Raw genomic sequence first — 20,343 nt, forward strand, 5'->3', positions numbered from 1 at the left:
GGCACTTTTAAATGTAAATGGTCATTGAAATTGAAAATACTAACGGCTTTATTGGAATCGGATACATTGGTCCAGCGAAAAGGCGTCCAGTTATACTTACAACAGTTGCACCTTTAATCTTGGGCAATATTACACCAACAAGCCAAGTTGAAACTCCATATACTAAGAAAATAGCACCAACAGTTGACCATCAGTGATCTAAAAACACGCAAAAACAGTAAATTTGTAAAATTTAAAGCTAAATTAAATATCATTTTCGATGTAATCAGATAGAGTAATGATATTCATTCTGATTCCATTGTAGATTAAATTATTATTGTTCTTTCAATATTATTTAGAAAAATTTAATGGATTTCCAATGCAATTTAAGTTGATAACAAGAAACAATGTCTGATCAAATAATCATACACGAGCTTTTCAATAAGTTTCAAATAAATTTGAATAAAATTTGCACGTCCTAAATTTAAATAGGACGTTAAATATACCTGGTTAAAAGATATTGCAAATTTTATTCCAATTTTAATTCCAATCAAAGCTAATGAAATGACCAAAAGGAATGGATAAACTTCACGGTGGCAATTATTCATAGTCAAACCACTTGAAGCACTGGAAGTTGCTGATATTGACTGATCACAGAATTTTCATAATTGAACCACTTAGAGTTATCATTATGAGATCTTTAATTTGAAAGAATCAGAATAAATTTCAAATCATTTCTCACAATTGTTTGAAAATCTGCTATTTAAACAAGAACGTTTGAACTTCAAAAGACCATTTACATTTGATTACTTGATCAGACATCTGCTTCCCTTGATTGTAATATATTAATAAATGAGCTTTTATAATGTCTTTGGTTTTTATTTTTCACTGCTTATTCAATCAACATGACCAGTGCTGAGAATCTAGAGATACTTGAACATGATATACTTCAAAAAACAGTTTACAACAGTTTGATTGACAGTCAACTAATTACTGAAAAAAGTGCCAAATTAGACAAAAAAGATTATGCGATTATGGCCACATTTGCCTATGTGAATATGATTATTGGAACTGCGTTTTCATCTTTAGCTCCTTTCTTCCCTAAAGAGGTAATCTTTGTCCTAAAACCACCTTTTACTGTACAACCTGTAGTGCAACAGAGATTAATTTGCTTGAAATGCCTGACTTTTTTACAGGCTGAATCAAAAGGACTAACGCCGTCCGTTTATGGATTTTTAATATCAATTCAAGAAATTGTGACTTTTGTTTTAGCACCGATTATTGGAATTTTGGTAAGTAATGGAAATACAACAATTGAATATTTATTTACACTTTAATAGCTTCCAAAACTAGGAATAAGGTTAATCATGTTGGTTGGATCAGTTATGGGTACCATTGGAGTCACTTGCTTTGGGTAACTAGAAACTTGGTCCATTTACCACAACAGTTGAGTATCAATGACTACTTTAATATCTAGAGCGTTAGTCTGGGCTCCTTATGGAACACCGTTTGCCGTTTCGTGTGGCTTGGTTCGACTTTTTGGGTCCATTGGGATGGCTAATTTGTATGTCTGTATCTTTGCCGCTGTACCAATCTTTTTTCCTGATCACATATCTCAAGCATTTGTGAGTGTCTAATTGGAAACTAATTTTTTTAACAACATTAAGATTTTAAATGTTAGGCATTATTGTAGGGTCTAAACATAGATATAAGATAAAAGTTTTCATAATTTTTTATTCATGTTGCTCAGGGACTTTTGGAGATGTGTTTTTCAGTTGGAATGATTGTTGGACCTCTTGCTGGTGGCTTCTTGTATGAGGTGGGTGATTAGTGGTGTAACATTAACAGCAATTGAAATAACGAGTTTAGTAAATGATTTGTTTCTTTTGCTTCTTTGGTCGAGTTATAGTATGGAGGTTTTGGACCTCCTTTTTATGTTATCGGAGGATTATTGGCCTTGTCTTTCCCATTGATTTTATTCATTTGCTCTGGAATGAAAGGTTATCAACAATATCCATTTGATCTTGAATCTAGTAAATGCTCTATCAAGCGATCTTTAATCAATTTTAGGTTCCATCAAAACTGAGAACAAAGCTGGCATTCTTCACATTCTGTCCGATTTCAGGATCACCGTCAATTTAATTGGTTCATTTATCTTCTGTTTGGTGGCTGGATTCATGCAAGTATCTCTAGAGCCACACATAAGAAGTGTAAGTTACTTTCATTTAGATTAACATCTGATATTGAGCTATTATAACTATTTAAGTATATAAGTCAAGATATGATTTCATTGAAAATGGTTGCTAATTTAATTTTATAGTTTGCTGATTTGCGATCATCAACTGTTGGTGCTATTTTCCTGATATATGGCCTTTTCTACGGAGTTTCAACTTGGCTTGTTGGTTTAATTTTGCCCAAAATTAAAGATGCAACTACACTAGTAGTCAGGGTTAAGTTAATAAAAAAGGGTCAGCGTTAAGTTAATTTCCAGGTGTCGCCATCTCGGTGATAATTAGTTTTCAGAGAAACTAGACAATAGAGAAATGGACAAAATCAAATTCGATCTTAAAGGTACTTATGTTTTTTGCTAGATGGCGACTATGAAAAAAATCTCCAATTTTCTTAACTTAACCCTGACTACTAGTGTATTATAAATATTATTGGACTCGTCTTTGTCATCATTGCTTACCTTTTCATTGGACCAATGTACCCGATTCCAATCAAACCGTAAGTATTTTCAATTTCATTGACTTTGAATACTTTGACTTAAATTGAAATGAAATCATTTTTTCACGAAATTAACTTCTTTCCACTTGATTCAAACAATCAGCTCTGTTACTTTGGTTGTTATTTGTCAAATGTTTTTTGGCACAGGTTTTGCCATTGGTTATGTAGCTACATTCACTCAAGCAATGAGGGAAAAAGAGTAAGTCTCGATGTTACCTGTGTTATCGATATTAGTCTTTAAACTCGACTATAATTTAATTAATAGTTTAACCAGCCTTAAGGATGATCCTGATGTCTCTGGATTGATGAGCAGTCTATTTGTATCTGTTTTTGCATTAGGGTAAAGTTAAAAGTCATCATCCATTGAAAATGTTCATAATATTAATAATTAATAATAAACGAGGGAAATATTACCTTTAGAGTTGCTCTTGGGCCTATTATCGGTGGTCGACTGGCTGAACACTTTACATATCAACAATCATGTATTTTCATTGTAGGAATATCATCTGCAACAGTAAGTCTTTACCTAAGATGAGTTCAATCAATTAGCTAATCTTGTCTCTTCTCATTCATTTCACAGCTTCTCTTGACTCTTGGTACAATTATTTTTCACAAAAGACGATAAAATCATCAGTTTATCATTTGTTTTCTTGAATGTTACACACAAGCGAGAAAAATATATTAAAGCTAATTAAAACTAAATTATATTATTCAAGATGTGTTCAATTTTGTTCGTCTTTGATTGCCATAAATTTTTGGTTCTTTTTGTGAAATCAAATCTACCTTATAATGGTCAAGAATTTGATATTTTCATTTCTCAACTGTTTGATCATTTTGAGCAAAACCAATCTACAAATGCATATATTGCAATGGACAATGTAAACTTACACAAAACCGATTTACATCAAACAATTATTTGAACGGAAAAACCATGAACAAGTATTTTTTCATTAACCTGTGTTAAATCCAATTGAAAATCTGTATTCATATTATTGGGAAAGGTCAACGAAAGATCTGAACATCAGAACAAACAAGAAAATATGATGAAATATGGAACTTCCCTGTGGACTTTCTTTGGCAACCTCACCGTTAATCGCCTTAATATCGGGTCATCATCATCAATGGCACACTGATTGTCTCAGGTAAATATACCAAAGTGTTTAAACGGACAGTTTGAAACTAGTTTTGCTTTTTAAAAACCATTTACATTTTGACTCTTCAACATGTTAGATGCTCCGAGTGTGAAGAATCTCTGAGCACTGAACGATCCTGTTATCTTAAAAATCTTCGTCGAGCTGGATCTCATGTGTACCATTTAGCTTGTTTTGCTTGTGATTTGTGTCAACGCCAGATGAGCACTGGTGAACAGTTCACAATTGATAATGCAACAGAGGATATGAAATTACTGTGTAAACTTCATTTTGGTATAACGACGACTAGTGAAGGTAATAAATGTGCCCGTTAACCAATATTTATCAAGTGTTAATTTTTGTGAAAAACAATTTAAAATATTAAATGCAAAAGTGACTTTTGAGTTAAGAGCAGGGACTTTGTGGGTTAGGAACATCAAAACTGTGCGAACATTTGCAAAATTTTTGTGATCAGTAGTTTTTGACCAAATCAAGTTCAAAGTGGAAATTTCGAACGACTCTTACACAGTTTTGCAACCAGATTTTTTCATCAAACTCCTTTCTATGGTAAAACTTTCAATGAACAATCATAAAATACACTTATTTCGGGAAATAAAATTTTCTTTTTCTGTACTTTTTCTGAGCTTGGTTTCTCGAACTTTAAATATTGATTTTTTGTTAATGTTTAAAATAGTTAATCAAGCAATTTTGAATATTTAAAAGTTGTATTTTAATCGACAAGAGCATTAAATTTTCGTTGATTTGAGCTAAAGAAAAGGGGAAAAACAATAAAAAAAGCTGATGGTGAAAGAAGATGAAAGCTTAATAAACATAACATATTGACAATAATAGCTGTAATACCAGGAGCAATACAAAATGTATTATCACCATGTTTCTGATTATATCTGCTCAACTGATTCCGTTTTATTTGCTTCACTGATTTAATCTGGTTTATAAACGTACATAGTAGGAAAATAAATAAATAAAAAGTGTGTAAGTATAATAAAATATTAACATTAAACATGAATGTAATCAATGTAAATTTGAATGCAAACACAGGTTTAACAATATTTCAAACAACAGAGGGAGGGACTTTCGTTAGCAACACCGTCTAACTGGATTATTTTATTAAATTGGTTTACTTGATTACTTATAATTTGTGATTACAATCTTTATACACTTTTTATCCTACGGTTATCCTTCAACATTCACTCCATCATTTACAATATCATCATCTTACTTTAAGCCAATTAAGGTATCAAAATTTATAAATACACTTTCATCTTCTCGTCTGACCTAACTTATGTATACAAGGAAAGGTTACTGGTAAAGTGTTAATCCTCCATAATTGTATTAACTTGCTGTTGCTTTTCAAAAGCTTGGACACCTTTTTGGACTCAAATACCGACAAGCTTTATTGATAGTTTACCTCCATGAGTAGCAGATTTATTGATTATTTCATCGCAAATGGTTCAATCAATGTGTTATAAACATAGATGCGAAAGAAGAGGATGGAAACAAAGCTAACCAAATCTCCAAAATATTCACCTTTCTTCAACTCACTTTTTTGCCAATGGAATCATTGCTTCTTTTCCTTTTCATCATCTTATCATAACATGATAACATGATGATAAACCCTATATACTGATGATACATACTTAAAATTTGGAACCATATGAACCCTATAAAACTGAGTTTCCAAGTGAATCTTGCGTTTCAACCTTCCTTTGAATTCACAGACTTTTTATAAGTAACTTTGGGAATGTTAACATTTTTCTGGTAACTGTAAAGTCACCATGCACCTGTTCATCATGATCATTATATCACTTGTTCATTTTGTCACACGTTTACCAGACACTTGTATCATTGGAGTGGATCAACAGAAGCAAACGAAAAAAACCAACAAAATGTTGAAAAGGAAAAGCAAACTGACCTTGTACAGAGTCATTTTTTACTGGCTGATAGAGCAACTCTTTTTTTGCTTCAGTCAAATCAGTGGAGCAGATGAAATAATATATTAACTTGATCATCCCTCTGAACCCAATTGTGTTCCAATTCATCATAATTTCCTAATCAAATAAAAGTGTCTAAAGAAACAACTCAACAAGATGTACAACATGAATTAAACCTGGAAATACGTTAGCCAAATCAGGCAAAGGAAGGCCAAAGACTTACCTTACCCATCAACCATTGAAGGTAAATTATAATGGTGTTAATATAATTTACGGATAATCAGACAAATGAGCACTCAATACTGAGACAATAATGCTGATCAATTGAGATATACTTCCGATTACCAACAACCCAAGCAAACCAATTTAAATAACAAAATTGGCAAGGAAAGGAAAAGCCCTGAAAAAAAAGATGTAAGCCTAAAATCAAACAAAACGAAAAGCAGATTAACAAATTAACACTTTTTTTCTCATGTTATTTACAGATCAAGGCGATTGGAAAGGAACAAAAGAGTCGAGGTAAAAGATGAATCCAACAATAATGTCAATGTTTCTATTTCCTCAAATAAGGTGATGAAACTCTGGAGGATATATCTAAAATTGGACACTTAAAGGAACCAAAACGGACAGCTTATACGTGATTCTCTAATAATAATGCATGTTTTCCAAGCCTGGTGACCTTTGGGTATATTAATTTTGTCCTGACAAGCAAATCAACAAAATGGTGACAATTATGTTTCAAGAGGTAGACCAAGAAAAGGACGAGGAATACAAGGAAGATGGTGAACACACAGGAAGTACGGTTTTAGTTGTTTTGTGTGTGTGTGTGTGTTTAAATGTCAACCTCTCCATTGGTGTTAATACAATTTTAAGAAAAAAGCAGTTTCTTATGGTCACTTAAATGTTGACCTTATTTAAGGCGAAACCCTTAAAACCAGGCAACAATGGTTTCTCTTCAAGTTTCATCTTCATCTTGTTCATTCTTCAACCCTCTTCTCCTCCTTTAATTTCAAATGGTTTACTCTTTGTCAACATGGTCATCATCATCTTTTATTTAAATGTCAACCATTGGTCATTTACCTTTTCATGTGTATGAACATTTAATACACACAAAACCTGCATCATCAATCAAAACTCAATTGAATACAAATTTTACCTTTTATTTTGCCAAGTCAGGAAGAAGGAAAAAAAAGGACGAAGATGAAGATGCAAGAGGATCATAGAAAGTGCAAAGAAAGTCAATCTTTCCTTCTTCACCACTAAATCCAAATTCATGGACAAAAACCCATTGAAAATTGTATTAATAAACCACCATGTTAACTATAATTATCATCAATTGTATAACATTGAAAATTGATCCTTTACATAACACTCATAATAGTTAAATAATGAGAAGTGAAAAGACGTTGAAAGTTGAACAATTTTTACCATTTACAATCAAATAAAGAAGCAAAAATTAAATACAAAATGGACTTTGAATGCTTTGTCACCCTTAACCTTTGCAAAGGCCAAGTCTGTAACCTTTAATTTGTCTGTCAGCATGAAAGGTTGATTGAAAAAGATGCCACTAAAGTAACATTTACAAGGCACAAATCCTGAAAAAAGGTAAAAAAAGAGGTTTATTTAATCTGAACAAATTGTTTCATTTGATTTCCATGGATTTTCATCAATTGTTATAGATCTGTAAATGATCATGAAACTTGAATCAAGCCTCAAGGTTAGTTTACTGGGATGGTAACATGGGGAAGATGAAGATACGCCTTTAGATAAGAGGATGATGAACAGGAATAATATATAGATATAGACATTTATACATATAGAGAGGATATCAAGTTGGGAGGGAAAATTTTACCTTCAATTATTCATTCCAATCATGTTTTAACCTTTTTTTTCCAGCAAAATTGTTTTCTCTCGGAATTTGATTTACTCTTTGCTTTCTTTCCTCTCTTCACCATTTCCATCATCTTCACCATCTTCACCCTTTTCACCATCTCATTCAATCTTTTACCATGTAATTCATTCTCAAGTTTCATTAATCGCCATCAAAATCAATCTTCAACTTTTCCTGTTTTTGTTTTTCCTTTTTCTTCTCACTTCTTAATAATTGTTGATACAATTAACAGTTTAATGAATAACAATAGAGTTCAATAATACATGGTAAAACATCCGTTAATCAGTTGAGTTTCCTGACAAGAGAAGGAAAAAAAATGCAGAAAAAATTGATAAACAAAATGAAAGTTACTCCCAGAAAATGTTTTTTTTCAGGTTTATTAGCATCAACATTTGATTCTGTTAATGAATCAATTATTATTCACATGTAAATGAATTGAAGGATGAAAAAGGCTGGAAAAAAAAGTTTATTTCTTCTAATAATCTTAATAAATTGAACTTGTTTTTTTGATATGTTGGAGTAAAAAAGGTTATCATAATGTTGCAGGGACAAGAATCATATTTATCCAGAATAATTTGATCCAGAATTTTGATTCTGTTTCCTCTTCTTTCATCTTGCCTTCATCTTCAATAAACTATAGGTTGCAAGCCTTTTCATTGGCTAATGTTAAGCAGACTCTTTACACGCCTTCATCTTCATCTTCCTTCATCTTCACTGTATTCAGAGTAAATATTGTCATAAAGTTTATCTTCATCTTTCACGTGAGTTTCCTTTTCTCATTGCCAATCATCATGCTCATCGTTATTATTATCAACAGTATTTCAAGTTTACTTTTTTTCTGGAGTAAACAAAATTAATCTGATTATATCGTTTATTCAACTAAATAATAAAACAAAATTATTTCTGAACTTTTTGTTTCTCAGAAAGAACAAGATGAAGATGATAAACATGGTAAAGATGGGTAAAGATGGAGAAGAAGAAGAAGATGATGATGACAGAGATGATGAAGATGGTAAAGTCAAACAATTTAGATTTTTCTCTTTTCTTTATCATTTTGAATTGCGCCTGAATTTGGCTCTCCTATTTTGAAACCAGATTTGAATTTTATTCACAGGTAAACCTAATTTCATTGAAAGTTCAGTCAAGCATTTTACATCAGGGTAATGAGTTGAATTGTAAAAGACACTTTCCATTGTTGCAATTTGATTTGAAGTAAAGTTGGTCCGACTTCGCCGTCCTGATGAAGATGTTGACTTTGATGAAGGTGAAGATGATGCTCTTGACACTCTTCCCTTGACACTGTTGGAGTCACTTGACTCGATCAAACCATTTCCTTGACTGGCAACAGGCTGAGGTTCAACTATTTGATGGGCATTAGTCTCACCTAATGGGATGAGACTTGACTCTTGCTTGGGGTCGCCTTGAGGATCACTTGGTTGATACAAATGGTCAACTTGATTACAATCAATTAAACAATTATTGAATGGTGGTTGTGATGATATTGTTGAGACTATCGATGAAATACTTTGTTTCATTGTAAAAACTTGTTCACATTTTGCAATTAAAGAGTAAAGACAAAAAAGCAAAATGAAGACGAGAAGCAAAATGTTGAACAGAAAATTTGGCCAAAATTTTTGTCTCTTCTTCATCTTTCTTTTCAATCTTTTCAATCTTTTCTCATCTTCTCTCCTTCCAACTGATGATAATCATACATTATCACTGAATATCATGGTGAGATAATATGATGAGATTGACAGTGTGAAAGATCAATATGCTTGATCGACAACTTCCCGTTTTGCAAACTAAATAAGGTTAAGCTTATTATTAACTGAAACTGCATCGTCAAACAATATTTTTGTTTCCAAAGCTATTTGTGCAACTCAACAATTATTGTTGATCAAAGCTACTATTTATAAATTGTTTTGCGTATTAAAAGTAAAAACAATTGTCAACATTTTATTCAAAATTTTGCTTTATTTTTTTCATCTTTTTACCTCTTTTCGTCATTTAATTTTGTACATATTTTGGTTTGTTAACACTGAGATTTGAACACGATTTTAAAATATATTACAGTCGATGATGAACTATCATCAGGTAAATGATTAGAAGCATGGAAGAGTCAAAACAATTGAGTATTGTTAGTTAATTATTACACACAATGAGAGTAAAGGTAAGTTGTGAAAAAAATGCTTCATTTTTTGTACACAATCCTTTGAGGATCAATTTGATTGAGGTTTGCTGTAAATTTTCAGTCTCATTATTCTGGGTAAAAGAATCAAATTAAACGTAATTAGATTAAACGGCAACAGTTAATAGCTAAGTTGATACTTGGCTTGGTACCTTATTTGGCTGTACTTTGTTAACCAGAATAAACTTGAAACTCAAAAGAAGCTGGAATTTTTCCGTTGATAAATTATCATTGAGTGTCGAGTGTTTTGTCGAGTTGCGTTTATGTACAAAGAAAAAGAGATTGATATGGTCTTACTTGATGGACAAGAAGATGGTTAATGAACAAATGAATGGTAATGATGATGATGAATCTCTCTTTGGTAATGTCCAAGTGACTTGGAATGATTTGGTGGCTTTGTGATGAGAATCACCATTTTCTTGTGGTTTCATTTGAATGTTGCGAGTTTTTAAAATTGTTGGTGAATGTAAAGGAAAAGGAAATGAGAAGCAATTTTGTCAAGTTGAGATCAAGAGTCAATTGGAGTTGCCATCGGAGCAAAGATTATTAGATAGCGACCAAGACTGATTAGAGTTGGTCACTTCTCCTGGATTGCCCCATGAAGACCCTGAAGTACCACTGCCAAGGCCACAGCCTGTAAGTCCACTTGTTGGACCCGTTTCTGGACCTCGAGAACGGTTAAGATGCTTCTTTTGTCGAGCTCGAGAGTTTTGAAACCAAACTTGAGTTACACGCTTAGAGAGTCCAGTTAAAGTTGCTATCCTTTCAAGATCTTGTCCGTCTGGATTAGAGTCAATCTGCAAACAATAAAAATGTAAACTTTAATAAGGCCAAAAAACGATAAAAAATGATCAAAACCCAATATCATCGAAAAGACCAAAACGAATATTTTACCAAAGAAGATTTGTCTCAATAAAAAAGTCATTTAAATATATTGATGGCAATAATAATAAACGTAAAAAAGATGTCGACTCTTAGAGTCATCGGAAAAGGCCAAAATATTGTGATCACATTGACAGTCCAAGTGTGACACAATTTACAGTAAAGCAATAAATGTTGCTTTTAATCAAATATGAATAGACATTTATGGATGAAAATTATGAAAGGAGCAAAGTAGTTGGTAAAAGAGTCTTGAATAGTGTTGAAAGGTTAACCTTTTTCCCTTTGCCTTGTAATAACTTTTAGCCTCTTTCATTATTCAACCCTCGGCCCGTGTTGAGATGGAAATGAAATGCATTTTAAAGGCAACCCAACCAACCTCACACCTCAACCTACAAAGGTTGAACCTTAACGCTTGACAATTGAATTAGACGACAACAAAACCACTGTGTAAGTTCACTTTTTGTGGTTCCTCTCTTTTTTTTGTCCCTACAAATGTCAACAAGCTTTCATGGATACACACACACACAACATGAAAGTACCTATCAATGAAGGAAAAAAATATATATTTAAACATTGACTATATATCGTCATTTGACAAAACTGTATTGTTGACCAATTGTAATACAATAATGGTTGAGTGTGTGTTTAGTTTGATGTTAAAGTTGTTTCAATTGAAATGTAACGGCAAGAAGAAAAAGTGAGAAAAGATTGAGTTTACCATTGAAATACTAATGGTAAAAAGACTAAAAATGATGAATAGAAGAAGAAGAAGAAAAATCACTTCCCAAGTTATTCTTCATCCACTTCTTCATCTTCATCATTTCCATCATCGTCTTCTGTCTTTTCATTTTCACCTCAACAAGCAATCAAACCTTGCGTCTATAGATTCATGGTTTTGTGGGTCCAACATTACAACATTACAATTAATATGCTTGCGGCTAGAAAGTGTGGTTTTGTCAAAACTGATTGTTATACATCTCATGGTTTCTCCTTTTCTGCCTCTTCTTTTCATCCTCTCATCATCATCTGTAACATAATAAAATCTTCTACTAAACTAAGCAAATGATTGTGTGTAGGTACCATTTTGAAGTCAATGAAAAAAAAGGAGAAGAAGAAGAGAAAAAATAAAATCGAGAAAAATTTTTTCATTCAATTGCTGAGGTACTTTTGCTGTGTTTGCAAGGTTGAAAAGGATGAAGAGGAAGATGAAGATAAAGTGATGAGGGATGGTTGAGTGAGAGCATCACTAGTTTACTAGATTTGTGTGTCTCTCTGATGAAGAAGATGATGGAAGATAATTTGATTAAATGATACACTTTTGCCTTTTTACTCCTATTCTTCTATTCCTTAGACTGTTATAATCCTATTTTTCATGTTCATATAATACATTCAATTTTAAGGTTGAAGAAAGAAGGAGAAATGAAGAGAAGGAAAAATTTTTATCAAATAATGTATAAATTGGAAGATGAAGAGGAAAAAGAAAGTGATGATGAAAGATGAAAGATGATGCTGGATGATCATGTTAAAGAGGTAATAAAACTGTATTCATCTTTACGCTCTTTCAACTTGTTTTCCTCTTCCTTTTGCTTTTGTCTTTTAAATGAAAAAACATGATTTTACTTTGGATGCGATTCAATGGATTGTTCAATCTAAATCAAATCTTGAGACAAATCTTTTAAAACAAAACACTGGTCGCACTTATGATATGAAAGCATTTTTTGATGGTCAACTTTGAATGTGAGTGAATGAAATAAGATAAAAACTCGATTTTGATGTTTAAGAACAGAATGCTCTTTTCGAGAAAGTTTGGAATTCGAAGTTGATCATGTTTTTCAAGTCGAGTTGAGTTTTGAAATCTGAAATGTTTGTGGAATGAAAGTGAAAAGGTGAATTTACCTGAAAATTTGCTTGAAGTATTTGCAGTTGTTCCTCGGTGAACGTTGTTCGTACTCTTTTGGTTTTACTTGGTTTTGGGGTTGAACTTGATAGGGAATCATTGCTACTACTGTCATGAGAATCTCCTGGATAGAAATGAGAAAAAGATGAACTTATTAAGAAATTCATCGATATTTTTAGCAACTTGGAAACAATAGTCGAAAGTGAGGTCATTGCGAAGAGTAAATTTAAATGTTATCTGAAACGATTGTTACATTAACATTGACAATTAAACAAAATTATCCAAAATTTTAATAAAGTGTGTTAGGACAAAAAACTGGAAACGTTTGATTTGATTTTCTGAATCAATTTGATATTCTTACATTGTTAATAAGTTATGACTGATAAAGAATGGAAATGAATAAATTTAGTCCAGGGTTGGTTTGGGCGCTCCCAGGCTTTTATACCGATTTTTTAGAATTCTTGACTATAGATGAGGGAAATGTCGAATTTTGAGGTCAGTTCTCTTTGTGAATCATTCCAACCTTCAGAAATTTTTTGAAACGGGCGAATTTGCGCTCAGTCATTTGTTATATTTTCTTTATTTCTAACTCTTCTACCAATTCAATCGGCTGTACCTAATTTAATTTCAGGAGCCCTCAGTTGCTTACTGTATTCATACGTACTTAATTAGGGATGATCACTAGCAAAATTAACTGTGAGATTTCGACGATAACTTAAACTTAGCAACATTTTAATTGAATCACAAAGTGAAACTAACCTAAAAATTATTACAAATTACGAAGCTCATTAAATTTCCGATAAAAAATGTCTGATTTGGTGGTACTAGATCTAGACTGTGAATCGCCGTGCAAATTCAAAGCTTTTATTTCCATTCTTTACCAGTCATACCTTAATAGCAGAAAACTTAAAGTCCAATTGATTAGTTTTATACACTTTCAAAGCAATTACCTTCAGATTGGACTATCAATTCAAATGGTTGATGTTATTGACGTTGCTAATTGTAATTTGAGTCGAGCGTTTTGCAATGTGCTCTCATTGAAATCATGAGAAGTGACCACTAAAAAAATTAGACAAGTTCAGAAACGAGTTCCAACTATTTTAAGTTTCTTCGAATAAATGATTCTATAACTCAAATCAACGAAAATTTAATGCTCTTGTCATTGTGTCTTGTCTTGTCGACTCAAATACAACTACTTTTAAATATTCAGAATTGCTTGATCAAATGAATAATATTAAACATTAACAAAAAACTAGTATTTTAAGTTCAAGCAAACCATTCTCCGGTTGACAAGTCGCTAAAATGACTAAAATGTGAGCTTGAAAAATTGCTGAGCTCCAGTGAGAGATGAACTGAAAAATTTTGGCGACACATTCTTCGAACGGCCTTTTCGGTCAAAACTAACCCAAAATTATTGAAAGCTTATAAACTAGTCCATTATCTGTTCTTAATGAATTTATTATCTCAATTTAAACGCCAAGAACTTCAGTGACAGAAAGTCCAGGGATTTTCCAGGGATTGTGCAAAAAGAAAATTGGCATTTCAGGGATTTGATTTAGGAAACTTAATCTTTTTAGAGCTGCTTTCAGGACTCATTCAAGATCTCCAATAAAACGAAAGTTGACTGAGGCATTGAGCTATTTTACCGATAAAACTCGTTGGTGAACATGGATTATCGATAACTTTTTTCGATTCATCAAAAGTTTTAGTGATTTGTGGCCTAATATTTCAAGAATAAAAACACTTACAATCATCATTCTTTCAAAAATTATATTTCACTATGAGCTACAATAAAGCCCAACTGGATGCAAATGGATTAACATTAACCAGTGAGTTAACAGTTATCTTTTTGCACCACAAGAATGATGAAAATGAATAACCATTCACCTCGACAGCGATCTTGAGTGAATCTATTGGGTCATATCTTTTGGCTCTGGTGAATATTTTCAGATGTGAAAACAGATAATGGCCTGAGGAAGCTGATAATAATTATTGAGAGAATGGTGATTGTAAGCGTTACGATTTTTATAACATTAGGCCAAAAAGTTTCAAGGCCATTCATCAAAATAACGAAAAGTTTTCGATCGTCCGCGTTCACCCATAAGTTTACCGTCTATGATCCTCGCTAATAACTTTACCGTAAATCGAAGTGACCTCTTGTACAGAAAAAGGAAATTTTATTCTCAAAGTAAGTGCTATTTGTTTGTTCATAGAAAGTTACACCATAGAAAGGAGTTTCATGTAAAAATCTGCCTCCAAAACAAAGGCGTTCGTAGTTTTAACTTTGAACTCGATTTTATCGAAAACTACTTATCACAAAATTTCGCAAATGGACTCAGTTGTAATGTTCCTAACTCACAATGTACCTGATCTTAACTCGAAAGTCGCTTTTGCATTAACTCTTTTAAATTGTTTTTGCACAAAAGTAACACTTGATAAATACTGGTTAACGGGCACATTTATTACCTTCACTAGTCGTCGTTATACCAAAATGAAGTTTACACAGTAATTTCATATCCTCTGTTGCATTATCAATTGTGAACTGTTCACCAGTGCTCATCTGGCGTTGACACAAATCACAAGCAAAACAAGCTAAATGGTACACATGAGATCCAGCTCGACGAACCTTAAACAAGAAAAGAAACAGAAAGTTCAGAATATTGCGATTCATGAAATGGTACATTTCCAGTTTACGATGACATACATGTTAATGTTAAACGTTGAGAATTGAATTCTTAAGATAACTTTTTCTTGCAAAACTTTCAACCTTACTATTTGATTTTAGTTGCTTTCAGTTTCAATTGTCTGTGTGTTTATCATTAAATCATTTTATCATATGTGCTATCGCAAACTGTGATAGAGTCCAAGATCACTTACCCAATCATTTGGTGAGATTATCCTAAAACATTTTGAACACTTGACATTAGCTCGGACTAAATTGAGGTAATCTTTTTTACAATAGATTCGCCCATTTTTAAGATAACAGGATCGTTCAGTGCTCAGAGATTCTTCACACTCGGAGCATCTAACATGTTGAAGAGTCAAAATGTAAATGGTTTGTAAAAAGCAAAACCAGTTTCAAACTGTCCATTTAAACACTTTGGTATATTTACCTGAGACAATCAGTGTGCCATTGATGATGATGACCCGATATTAAGGCGATTAACGGTGAGGTTGCCAAGGAAAGTCCACATCCATAACATGATGCAATGATGGGTGTTGAGGGTCCGTTTAAAGCCATTAAGTTACAAAGAGTCCAAAAGTCAAGTTGCACAAACACACAAAAGTAAACAGTTAATGTGATTTCAACCTTTACATGGCTAATCAGTTTAAACTCTATCAGTAATATACACAGGTTAGTCATGAAACCAGTTACTCATTGGAACTAAATTTGTTAAATACTGATCACATTGAGTTGCACTAAAAACTGAGTCGCCACAGTTGTTGAGTTAAAATGCGGCTTTGATTAAATTGAGCAAACAAATTGGAGGAAACTTGCAGTTGCGCCAAAGTGGGAAAATGATCAAAGTTTCCTCAACAGATGGCGTTGCAACTGTTCGAGTAAAAAGCAAAGAAACTTTTTTTTTAATAAAAAAGCGATATTTTTATTAGGTCGCTGTTATGATCAACGTATTTTAGGTAAAAATTGTACATAAATTAAAAAATATCAAGTTACCAATATTTGAATTGACTGAGTTTATGTTTCAAATTTGATTGAAAGCGGTCAAATTGAAAGTGAAATACAAAATGTAATCTAATGTTTATCGATACTTAAAGTATCGTTTAAAAGTATCTGTGTGAGCTCATTAAGAGTAATGAGTACAATCTAAGTTATTGTTACATCATTATTGATGAATTAATTGCTGTTATTTAAGATTCTTCTTGAATTAAGTGAAGATTGTTTCAATTAATGTAGAGATGTCTAGATTGATAGTTGATGGCGTAAAGTTGTTGGTGATTGAACTCTGTTGAATCTAATTCAGTGTTTCGAGGTTTTTTCATTCTGATATGTAGTTGTTATTGAAATTCAGTAATCTTGCAAATTGTAAACTTTAAACTGTGATTATTGCGGGACTAACTGTAATTCATTTCCATAATGAATCTGTTTTATTGGTAAATTAAATTTGAATGTTGCTACATGTCATTAGAAATTATTGGGTCGATGATTATTACGAATTTCATGAGGTGGAGGAGAAGGATGATGCTGTTGATTTTGATGGTTGTTATTGGGTTCGAAATGATTTCTATTGTTTAATCCAGGTCCATTATTATTGTGTCTTGGTTCGTGGTGCTGTTGGTTAAAGTTGTTATTGTTGAATCCTGGTTGAAACCAGACTGGAGCATGTTGATCTTGATGAGGGGGATGCTGATGCTGGTGGTGGTGGTGCTGTTGATGGGGATGGGGATGTTGATGCTGATGTTGAGATGGGAAGATGAAATTATCTGGAAAAGGTCCATTTGAATGACTATCGAAGCCATTAATAGGATTAATCTCTCGAACCAAAGATCTTCCTTGATCAACCCAAGGACCTGATTGATGTCCATCCCCATAAGAACCTCGTTCTTCATGCTTTTTTCCATCTACATTATGCACCCGATAGTAGAAACCTTGGTTGGTATTGAAATTCCATGAATTACTTTTACTGGTTTGTCCAATCTCTGGTTCATGGTGAGTTCCGTGAGATCGTTGACTTCTTTTCAGATTTCCGTCTGGCTTCCCATAACTTGATCCAGATTCGTGAGGAGACATCAAAATAGAGGAAGGTATAGGTGGTCCTGGTGGTGGAAATGGAGCCTGTAAATGCAAGTCTCTTGGAAAGGGACCGCCAGAACGATCAAATATATTTTCCCTTGGATGTGAAGCAAGATGATGGTAATCAGGTGGTGGATGATGGAAATTGAAATGTCCACTTTTATCAGGCAAGCTTTCCTTAAAGCTTGACATGATTTCCTTCCTACATGACAACAGGCAAAACCCAAGAGTCAGCAACAGTTATAAAGTACATGGTGAGAGAAAAGAAAAGAAATTGAAAGATTAGATTAACCAGGATGAACATTAAAACAAATAAATGAGTGAATCCATTCAATAATAAGCATAATAAGACAATAAACGATCACAATTTACTTCAACTATTAACTAATAAAACGGAAAGAGACAAAGCAAGATAAACTTGATTATTTCAAAGAGTCATTTTGCGCCATTTGTTTATCCAACAATGTATTACGTATTAACCTACGACACAGCCTCTTTCAGGGTCATTGCATTAATAAAATATTGTATCGGATAATTGAAGTTTACTTGTTTAGATGATTAATTGTTATCATTTTCAATCATTAACAAGTAGTGTTGTGATGTGATGGCACAATAATCCGTTGATTGACTTTCACTTGAAGCTAATTTAGCTTTTGAATTCACTTGCTTTGGTCATGAATGTGCCTTAACTTCATTCCCCAGATCCGAAGCTCAGAGGCTCTGATATCACGATCTCGGTGCACAGACCTTCTCCTCAACATGGCACGAGAAATTGACTCTCGTCAAATTGAAAAGAAACTTATCGACAGAGAAAATTAGTGACGATTTTGTTTATTGTGTAAATTAACCCTGAACAGAATGAACAATCAGGCAAAAAATGTTTTGTTCCTCTCCCCATGTAGCATTGCATATCAGATGTATCCTCAGATATATCGATTTGAAACATTAAAGTTAAAGGTTTAACTGGTCAAACATTGAACCTTAACAATGATTCATATCATTGACAAAAGATTTGACTATTTGAAAAATCATTTCTTTTGATACAATCTATCTTTTAACAATTTAATAATATAATTTGGAATCCAATGGCTACACAAATCTGAAATGATAAAACCCAATAACCTAGGAATTCCCATTTTTGGGTAAATCAAAAAGTCTGCTCTTGGTGTTGACTACAGATCAAAATCATGGATCCATCTTGTATTAAAAGTGGTTTCTTATTTGGCAGACCTAAATTGACTCGATGGATTGTAACATCTTTATTTGTAATTTTATTGATTGCTGCAATTTTCAGTTGGTTTATCACAACTAAAGTATGCTTAAAATCAGATTCACCTTTAAAATGCTTAATATTCGTTGGTCAAAATGATTTGATTGCATCTTTACGATCATTGGTTGCAATTTTTGGCTTTGAATGGTCATCTTTAAACAAATTCATTTCCTTGCTTTCCAATTTACGTATCGACAATGATTGTGATTCAATTAGATTCATGGATAAAAGTCGAAAATTGAAATCAATTTTATTTTTTGCTATCTTTTGTAGTTTATCGTTCATTTCATTGAAACCTTTATTTTTTGGTCCATCTGGAGATTATTTCATCAAATATTTCTATTCAATCTTTGCAATTTATAACATTATTTCTGCCCTTTACATATTGTCCATCATGATTGAGCTTTGTATTTGCCTACAAGCGGTTTTTAGATTTTTAAATCGCCAAATTGTCCATTTACACCAAGTATCATTGACTCGTCATGAACCCAGAAGTTCATTGAAATACGAATTGAAGATATATCGATACCATTATAGTCTCGGTATACATTTGATGAAAGCTGCTGATCGATTCGCACGAGTTTATGTAACCTGGTTTTATACTGAATACGCATATTATAGCATCCTTCATGTTTACTCCAGGTTAATATTCAAGTCTGGTTCATTTGTGCAACTCATGTTTGGTGCAACTAGTTTTGTAGGAATGAGTTATCTTACACTCAACTTGATTCATGTAAATACACAATCTAATAACATTCTTGAACAATTGTATGAAATATCATTTCATTCTTATGATCTTTCATTCAGACAGCAAGTAAGTGACAATTTATCACTTGTCTAGATCAAAATTCATTTCAATTTTAATTTTTTTTATTCTAGTTGGACTTTTGTCTTTATCGTTTATCAAAGCGTGATGTTGGCTTCACTTATGGTAACATGTTTGTGATTACACCCAATTTTATAACATCACTGGCCACCATAACCCTAAGTATTGTATTAGCAATACCAAACGTTTTGAAACTCAGTGGCTAAGGAACGACTGGAAATAATAATTTACCAAAATCTTCATATTTTCATCAATTATATTAATCTTTGAACTGCGCGCTTAAACTCTCTGCCTTGAATTATTGATCAGTCTTTGATAATTTATTTTGGTGTAAATGAATTCAATGTAAATATTAATACATTTTCCCATCAATTACTAAATTCAAATAAAATTACATTCATTAAACAAAATATAAATCGACAAAAATGTCAAATGCATTCAAATTTAGTAACCACAAACTAACCAACATTGGTTACTTTCCTCTCCCTCTAACCATTAACCGAACCAGAAATAACCAGATCTTATCTGCTAATTGTAACTACTAAACCTAATTTCCGTCTTTTTAATCAAACTTTTCCATTGATAATAAAAGACATTGACACCATTTAATAGATCGACATTCAAGCTAACATCGTGAAAAATACCAATTTGGTAAAAAAACTAATATAAAATATTTCTATCAACGAGGTAAACCTGATTAAGGTAAAGATGTAATGGTTATCGGTAACCGTTATTTGGTTAGAGAAAAAAATAGAGTAACCAAAGATCGGTTATTCAATGGCTACTTTGGTTACTCAATTTGATTTGATTTACTTCTCTTTTGAATCAATAGATGGCACTGGAAGAAG

At 32.5% G+C, this 20,343-nt stretch overlaps 2 protein-coding genes across 3 annotated transcripts; one reads left to right on the plus strand and one right to left on the minus strand.

Annotated features, from left to right (window-relative positions):
* Positions 1-1,334: 1,334 nt before the first annotated feature.
* On the plus strand, positions 1,335-7,256 carry LOC107364798 (MFS-type transporter SLC18B1-like). 2 transcript variants are annotated; one of them, XM_089268884.1, is made up of 9 exons: positions 1,335-1,604; positions 1,730-1,798; positions 1,889-2,706; positions 2,810-2,905; positions 2,972-3,046; positions 3,127-3,220; positions 3,287-3,848; positions 3,937-6,202; positions 6,274-7,256. In XM_089268884.1, exons 3-7 carry the CDS (start codon positions 2,684-2,686, stop codon positions 3,329-3,331), a joined length of 333 nt encoding a protein of 110 aa, XP_089125010.1. In that variant the 5' UTR covers positions 1,335-1,604; positions 1,730-1,798; positions 1,889-2,683; the 3' UTR covers positions 3,332-3,848; positions 3,937-6,202; positions 6,274-7,256. The 2 variants fall into 2 exon arrangements, with proteins under 2 accessions (XP_089125010.1, XP_089125009.1); XM_089268883.1 differs by lacking the exons at positions 2,810-2,905; positions 2,972-3,046; positions 3,127-3,220; ... (1 more) ...; positions 3,937-6,202; positions 6,274-7,256 and having other exon boundaries at positions 1,889-2,650.
* A 2,376-nt stretch (positions 7,257-9,632) lies between these two features.
* Awh (LIM/homeobox protein arrowhead) lies at positions 9,633-16,149 on the minus strand. The gene is made up of 5 exons (XM_015932465.3): positions 15,760-16,149; positions 15,524-15,671; positions 15,113-15,272; positions 12,646-12,770; positions 9,633-10,664 (listed from the first exon to the last, which is right to left on the minus strand). Exons 1-5 carry the CDS (start codon positions 16,008-16,010, stop codon positions 10,383-10,385), a joined length of 966 nt encoding a protein of 321 aa, XP_015787951.1. The 5' UTR covers positions 16,011-16,149; the 3' UTR covers positions 9,633-10,382.
* Between the last annotated feature and the right edge of the window lie 4,194 nt (positions 16,150-20,343).

This window comes from Tetranychus urticae, chromosome 3 (assembly GCF_039701765.1).
Source record: "Tetranychus urticae isolate SD_2017Ah chromosome 3, NJAU_TeUrti_SD_1.0, whole genome shotgun sequence".
NCBI classification, from domain to species: Eukaryota; Metazoa; Arthropoda; class Arachnida; order Trombidiformes; family Tetranychidae; genus Tetranychus; species Tetranychus urticae.

Excerpts from the sequence above, each read along its gene's own strand:
- LOC107364798 (XM_089268883.1), top strand. The coding sequence starts at position 1,437 with ATGACTACTTTAATATCTAGAGCGTTAGTCTGGGCTCCTTATGGAACA. Across the intron at positions 1,605-1,729 it reads ATCACATATCTCAAGCATTT|GGACTTTTGGAGATGTGTTT; the intron begins GTGAGTGTCTAA and ends CATGTTGCTCAG. Across the intron at positions 1,799-1,888 it reads CTGGTGGCTTCTTGTATGAG|TATGGAGGTTTTGGACCTCC; the intron begins GTGGGTGATTAG and ends GTCGAGTTATAG.
- Awh (XM_015932465.3), bottom strand. The coding sequence starts at position 16,010 with ATGACTAACCTGTGTATATTACTGATAGAGTTTAAACTGATTAGCCAT. Across the intron at positions 12,771-15,112 it reads TATAACGACGACTAGTGAAG|GAGATTCTCATGACAGTAGT; the intron begins GTAATAAATGTG and ends ATTTCTATCCAG. Across the intron at positions 10,665-12,645 it reads TACTTCAAGCAAATTTTCAG|ATTGACTCTAATCCAGACGG; the intron begins GTAAATTCACCT and ends TATTGTTTGCAG.